At 51.8% G+C, this 7,271-nt stretch overlaps 2 protein-coding genes across 2 annotated transcripts; both read right to left on the bottom strand.

Annotated features, from left to right (window-relative positions):
• Nucleotides 1–264: 264 nt before the first annotated feature.
• LOC310820863 (fibroblast growth factor-binding protein 1-like) lies at nt 265–1,688 on the bottom strand. The gene is made up of 2 exons (XM_083692687.1): nt 1,650–1,688; nt 265–1,365 (listed from the first exon to the last, which is right to left on the bottom strand). Exon 2 carries the CDS (start codon nt 1,340–1,342, stop codon nt 605–607), a length of 738 nt encoding a protein of 245 aa, XP_083548813.1. The 5' UTR covers nt 1,343–1,365; nt 1,650–1,688; the 3' UTR covers nt 265–604.
• Nucleotides 1,689–4,658: 2,970 nt separating this feature from the next.
• On the bottom strand, nt 4,659–6,589 carry LOC310821049 (fibroblast growth factor-binding protein 2-like). Its single transcript, XM_083692899.1, has 2 exons — nt 5,702–6,589; nt 4,659–4,791 (listed from the first exon to the last, which is right to left on the bottom strand). The coding sequence occupies exon 1, from the start codon at nt 6,532–6,534 to the stop codon at nt 5,716–5,718; it is 819 nt and encodes a 272-aa protein (XP_083549025.1). The 5' UTR covers nt 6,535–6,589; the 3' UTR covers nt 4,659–4,791; nt 5,702–5,715.
• Between the last annotated feature and the right edge of the window lie 682 nt (nt 6,590–7,271).

Here is a 7,271-nt window from a genome sequence, read left to right as displayed (position 1 = left end):
GGGGGGTTAATCCTGGGTGGAATTTGTGTGTTCTATAAGGTATGTCTGAGTGTCTGACAGTGTTTGCCGTTCAATTCACACACACACACACACACACACACACACACACACACACACACACACACACAGAAACACACACACACACACACACACACGGCGTGCAAATGTCCACCAGACATCTGTTGAATGGCTACAGGTAGGCTTATAGTCTACAATGTGACTATAAGAATGCTATCTGACATGACATAGGTGTACAGCACAAACTGAATATAAAAAAAATATTTATTTGTAATGTTTTTACAGCATAAATACAGTGGTGACGTTAAGTTACAGTATCTGTTGAGACAAGTGGTTGATGCTGATGTTGATGTTGTTGTTGTTGATCATGCTGGTCAGTAATCCTTTAGGGCACAGTAGTTTCAAACTGCCTACATGTAATGGCTGCGCCCTCAAGTCTCATACTTTAACGACACCGTAGGAATCTGATGATTTAAATCTGATGATTTACTCCCGGTAAAGTCCTGGAGACGGTCAGTCAGTCCACAAGACCACCCTGGTCTGGAGTCCGGTACTCACGCACACACGCACGCACGCACGCGCTCGCCTAGCAGTCACCGCTCTGCACCATGGAGAAGAAGAACATGCACATGCTGGCCCACGAGCTGCTGCAGTACTCCTCCGCGAGCTTCTGCTGGTCCACGCGATCCGTACACGAGATGCCTTCGGTGGCGGGTCCCGCTCCCGCCGCTGGCGCTGGCGCGCTGGTGGCCTTGGTGGCTTTGCGCCGGGGCGTTTCAACGTCGACCCTCCGTGTGTCGGTATTGGGCTGTTGAGCAGAGGCGACACTGGACGTGATGTCCAGGCTGAAGTGCGCGTTCTGGGGCGCACGTTTGCACATGCCCGTTTTGACCAGCGCACGGGCGTCCTGGCACAGCTTCCGCTGCAGTTTCTTCAGCGCGCGAGCCACCTGTTTCCAGAAGCCCGCGGGGTTGGTACCGTACCCCGGGCAGGTTGAGGGTGTGGCAATGTACTCGCATTGGATCTCCGAGACTCCCCCGGTCACGGCGGCTGCAGGGTCCTTGCATGTGACGCCCAGCTTGACAGTGTCCACTCCGCGCGCCGCCCACGTGCACTGCATTTTGTCCTTGGTTGCAAACTTGCCCTTTGGCGCGCCCTTCCCGCCCCTCTCCGCCCTAGCGGGCGCTGCGGTCGGCAGCTGCTCCGATGCTCTGCCGTCGCCTTTCCTGTTCCGACCCTTTTCGCGTGCGCCACCGGACATGGAGACCTGGTGCGCGAGGCAGGCAAGCAGCAGCCAGGGCGCGAGGGTCCTCAGGAGCATCATGTCGTCTCGTAGAGAATAAAAGGCTGGAGAGAGAGAGAAAGAGTGTGTTATGAAAAAAGTCAATAAAACGTCTCATAAAAAGAGATATGCATTTTGGAGACTATGATTCGTTCGGTTTCGCAGATGATGTTGACATTGAATTAGATCATTTTGAACAGCTTGGCACCGTCGTATCTGGTAAAGTCATCACTCCGATTGTTGCTGGGTTCCCACCGAATCTGGTTGCACCGCACACACGAGTTCAGCTCCTCCGTTCACACACTCTGCTCTCTCACTCACCAAACACAATCTCAGACATTTTACTTACCAACAATTATCGGGTGTCCGCGTGCGTAAACTGGGATGCTATGACTCTTTTAGACACCTGGGGAGCTCGCATATGGCATTTATATATGCTGCGACACGCCCACCTCTCCCGCCCAACACACACACAAACACACACACACACACACACACACACACACACACACACAATGCATGGTGCTTGCTTCATGCGTGGGATGTTTACTCAAGCACACATGAATCAGAAGTTGTTGATTTCTGGGGGTGGTGGCGCGCGCTCTGTTGCCTAATATGACATGTCTAAACTCCCGCCACAGGGTGTGACACGCACACAACCAACGATGTGTCATCAGGGGTACACGCGTGCATAAAGTGAACATCAAATGGCAAGTAGTATTTATCATCAAGTTCACAAATACACTCAACTCGCAACATCTCACCTAACTTGGTAGAACTGAACGAAATAAGAGAGGGGGGAAGGAAGGGAGGGAGGGATGGAGAGAGAGAGGGAGAGAGAACGAAAGAAAAAGAGAGAGAGAGAGAGAGAGAAAGAGACACTCATTCCATATGCCCCCTCTCTCTCACTCCCCCTTTCCCTCTCCCCGCACTGAGATCTCCATGGCAACTTGTGGAATGTTGTTGCTGATTGGCTGAGGAGTGGTGGGTACTGAGTCGAGCCCCCCGTTCCCGGGGTCTGTGTGTGTGTGCGTGTGTATGTGGGTGTGCCAACAAAGGGATAAAACTTGAGCCCATATGTGTTGGAGAGGTTTCTGTATGTGGTTACATGGAGTGTAATGTAATTGTCTGTAGACAACCGTGCATGCGTGTGCGTGCGTGTGTGTATTTGTGTGTGTGCTTGTGTGTATCTGTGTGCGTGTGTGTGCGTGCGTGTGTGTATTTGTGTGCGTGTATGTGTGTGTGCGTGTGTGTATTTGTGTGGATGTGTGTGTGTGTGTGTGTGTGCGCGTGTTTGTGTGTGTGTGTGTGTGTATTTGTGCGTGTGTGTGTGTGTGTGTGTGTGTGCGCGCGTGTGTGGCCACTGGGCAAAGTAGGCCAAGCACGTACACACACACCTCCCTTTCATGGTACGCATGACCTTTTTAAACAGACGTGGATTTGCCTCCTTGTTTACTCTCTCATTCATCCTCAATCCTTTGTTTCTTACCGTAATTCTCTAACCTTTCCTTTCAAGACTCATTCATTATCCTCTCCCTCCGTCCCTTCCTCCCTCACTCCCTCACTCTCTTGTTCCCTCTCTCCCACAGTCACACCTTCATTCACTATTCATTCATCAACGGACACAATTATATGTACTAAACAAGAACAAACGTGCTCTGTCTTGTGCCTAAACAAGGGACTGCCCATATAAGGGAGTGCTGTAGGGAGCACTGTAAATGTCCAGGAAGTGTGAGTGTCATGAGACGGTCTGTTTGATGTTTTTACTGCTGTATGTGTGTGACTCATTCATTAAATCTGACCTGGAACTCATCTTTACAGGCTACCTTATATGTTACTTCACTTTCCATGGCTAACAGAGGGAGAGAAGGGGGAGACTGGTGGGGGAGAGAGAGAGAGCGGGGGGGGGGACTGGGGGGGAGAGGTAGAGAGAGAGAGAGAGTGTGTGTGTGTGGGGGGGACGGACGGACGACAGAGACCCTTCTCTCCTGTGTAACAGTGCTACCTTGTGGCTAAGCACAAATAATACAGGATATGAGCATCATTTCAAATACTTGATTGAATTTGCAAACCCCGCCCATCTGGCACTCCGGGCAGACTCAAGCACTCAAGGATTTTTCGAAGTATTTCAAATACTTTAAGACCCAGGTCTGCTGTACACAGTACACTGGGCCCATGCAAGGAGGGAACTAGTTTTGCTTTTACAAGCACCGTCCTCCAACTGAGCCTCTGGAGCCTCCATACAAACCTCCCTCTGTTCCCTTCTAGCAGATCTCAGAGTTATTAGTTCCATTTAACCAGGGAGTAGCACGTTGCATGACTTAGCGTTATTATTATAACTATACTTTTAATTTGCTTACACACACACACCCACACAGACACACACACACAGACACACACGCATGCACACAAACATACACACACACACACACACACACACACACATATACGCTTGCACACATGTGCACACACACACACACACGTTTCACTGTGCAACAGGACTGCTTCTGTAAGCATGCTAGCCACTGCAAGGTAGCACAAGGACTCCTTTTACAAAATGAATAAAGTCGATGGGATTTTGCCTGAAGAGGGAAGGAACATAGAGGCTGTACATGACAGGGCCGAGCCGAACCACACTGTGCTGGCTCAGAGAGGTCTCCCTTCACATGGTCCTTTTCAGAACTGTTTCAGCATCTATGGTGGATGTACCGTACACCTTGTTCAGCCCAGTACAGCTCAGCTCGGTTTGTCTGGTGTGAATTAGAGCCGGATACGCCCGGACAGAGACAAGACAAGAGGACACAAGAGGTCTAGAAGTCACCATTCTAACTTTATTATTATAACTCACACTTTTGTTCTTTATTACTTTAAAACTTGACTCTTCATATTTCCAGACGTTTGTGTCAGAAAAGGGTGTGTGTGGGACATGATGTGGGAATATTACAGCATATACAAACAAAACTACCGGTGTGTGTGTGTGTGTGTGTGTGTGTGTGTGTGTGTGTGTGTGTGTGTGTGTGTTGTGTGTATGTGTGGTTCCAGACAGAACGTTGAGCTGATGAGGGGTTCTGGTTTCAGAACCTCACCAGTACTCATCCTCCTGGACACTCTCTGTTCCTATTACTGACAAACGTCACACTGTCACACAGAAGCTCTCATACAGAAACAATCACACACAACCGGCCCAGACAACGTGAGAGAACCGTTCCCTGGACGTCGGACTGCAGACAGACAGGGTGGTGGTGGGTGGGGGCGGTGGTGGGGGCGTGGGGGGGGGGTGGGTCTCTGCCAAAAACAATGAGCTGAGGAGGGCTGTGGATGCAGGGGGCTGTGGTTTGGTCCCTCAACCCCCCCCCCCCCCCCCATCATACACACACGTAGAGCCCCAGGAGAGCCAAGTGGGGGAGCCATGGGGGGAGAGGGTGGGGTCGGATCGGGTGGGGTGGGGTGGGAGGGTTGGTGGGTGAGTCTCCATCACTGATGTTACAATCCTGCAGGACATAAAACAAACTCTCAGTGTGGGCAACATCACTGATAGCACATCATCAAAAACACTTGTACCCGTCCTCCGATTTCTACCAAAACCAGCCTCCCCTGATAAGAATGTGTGTCTCTAACTGAGGGCTGAGAAGCTATAGAGGGTCACAGTAATGTCTCTGAGCAGAAACCGTTTAGGACCACAAAAGCCAATATTTGCCTATTTTGCAGCTCTCCTTAATTCCATAAGGGGGAAAAGAGGGGAAGGTAAACAAGACAGGAAAGAGAGCGAGAAGGCAGGAGACAGTCATAGCGAGACTGACCAATGAGACAACAGTAGGTACTCATTAACTGATGACATTGGCCAATCAGATAAGACCCAGGCTCTATACACAAACACGCGCACACACACACACACACACACACATACATACATTGATGAATCAATCTTGTCACAACAACAATAAATAGATTAATAAATAATATCCGTACAGTACCTACCATCACGTCTGTCTACGCTATTCTCTCTCCTCTCCTCTCCATCCCTCTATTCTCTCTCCTCCCCATCCTCTTCTTCCCTCTATTCTCTCTCCTCTCCATCCTCTTCTTCCCTCTATTCTCTCTCCTCTCTCCTCCCCATCCTCTTCTTCCCTCTATTCTCTCTCCTCCCCATCCTCTTCTTCCCTCTCCTGCTCCTCTCTCTCTTCTTCACCTGTACCTCTACTGCGTAGCCCTACAACAACCTCCCATCACCACCTCTCTGTCCTTTGTCACCTGGACGCGCAGCTTACATGTCTATGTCCCTCTCACCTCTATGTCCCTCTCACCTCTCTCTCTCTCTCTCTCTCTATTTGACAGACCATTCTCTCTTTCCCTTGGTTTTAGACCCACTTATCTCCCCTCCCTGACACCCCGGGTACCCACCTCTGTGTGTGGTCTCAGTTCTGGAACCAGCCGATGAAGTAGGAGCAGATTCCGTGGAAGCTCTTCCAGCAGTACTCCTGGGCCAGGCGGGAGGACTTCTGCTCCCCCTGCTCCGTGGGTTTTGGTGGGGTGGTCTTCCCAGGTTTGACAGGGCTGGTGTGCTTCCTGGTCCCCTTACCGCTGGGCTGCTGGGGCTTGGCAGGCTGGGGCTTGGCAGGCTGGGGCTTGACAGGCTTGGGGGTGATGGCGGGCTTGGTCTGGCCGGGGACCACGGGCTTGGTCTGGGCTGGGACGACGGGCTTGCTGGGCTTGGAGCCGGAGGGCTTGGGGGTGACGCTGGGTTTGGGCCAGGCGGCCAGGAAGGTCATGTGGGACTCGTCGGAGGCCTTCTTACACATGAGCGGGCGGTAGACCTTGGGGCCCTGGCAGGCGTGGTTGATCTTCCTCATGTCCCACATGATCTGGGTGAAGAAGTGGCGGGGGTTGGTGTTGTAGGGCCGGCACAGGTTGGGCTTACCCTGGTAGTCGCAGTAGTAGGAGCGGCCGGCCGTCTGGCCCTGGCTGGGGCCCTTGCAGGAGACCCTCAGACGGGTGTATTCCCCAGCGCCAGAGACCACCATGGTGCAGGCGTCCTTGCTCTTGGTGCTGAATCTGATCGGCTCGTCCCAGATGCTGCGCTGCTGAGTCTGGGTCTGTTGGTTCTGCTGCTGTTGTTGTTGTTGTTGCTGTTGTTGTTGTTGTTGTTGTTGGTTGTGGCTGTTGTTATTCTGAGCGTGCGACAAACACACGCCCGCTGCTAGCACCAGCAGCAACGCTCTCACCCCGGTTTTCATGGCGACGGCGACCGTGGTAATGGTAGACAGACGGTAGTGGTTTGTGTTTGGTGTGTGTGTGCAAGGAGGGCTGAGGTGTACAGGGGTAGCCAGCAGTCTTGCCTGGCTTTATAAGCATTCAGGCTACAAAGAGGGCATTCAGGTGGGCTAGGGGACCACGCCCAGGCCCCTCCTATACACACTTAGACACGTATACATACATACATACACACACACACACACACACACTACCACATCAGTCACAGAGCCAACCCCCTCACACCACAACTGATGGGCATGTGAAGGAGGGCGGTATGGAGGGATGAGGGGGGCAGGTAGAGGGGGAACAGGGGGAGTGAAGGGTGGTAGAAGGGGTGAAGGAAGGGAAGAGGGGGAAATGGAGAAGGAGGGGAGGAGATGGAGGAGGGTGGTAGAAGGGAACAGGGGGTACTAGGGAAGAGGAGTGAACGAGGGAGAGCGAGAGAAGAGGAGAAGATGTAGAAGGAGGAGGGGAGAAGGGTGAAAGGTGGTACACATATGAAGCCAAATGTACTGAAAAGCTTCACGAGACATTATGCAATCTCACATAAGAGACTCTTTGACTATTGATGAAGGAGAGAGAAGAGAGGAGAGAAGAGGAGAGAAGAGGAGAGGACAGAGGGAAGGAGAGGAGAGAAGAGAAGGGAGAGAAGAGGAAAGAAGAGCGGAGAAAGAAAAGGAGAGGAGAGAGGTTAATTCAGTCTCACCAACAGGCCTTT

Source organism: Argentina silus (assembly GCF_951799395.1).
Source record: "Argentina silus genome assembly, chromosome: 21".
Lineage (NCBI taxonomy): Eukaryota > Metazoa > Chordata > Actinopteri > Argentiniformes > Argentinidae > Argentina > Argentina silus.
Note: the sequence above shows the minus strand (reverse complement) of the source record. Positions and strands in the feature narration are given on the sequence as shown.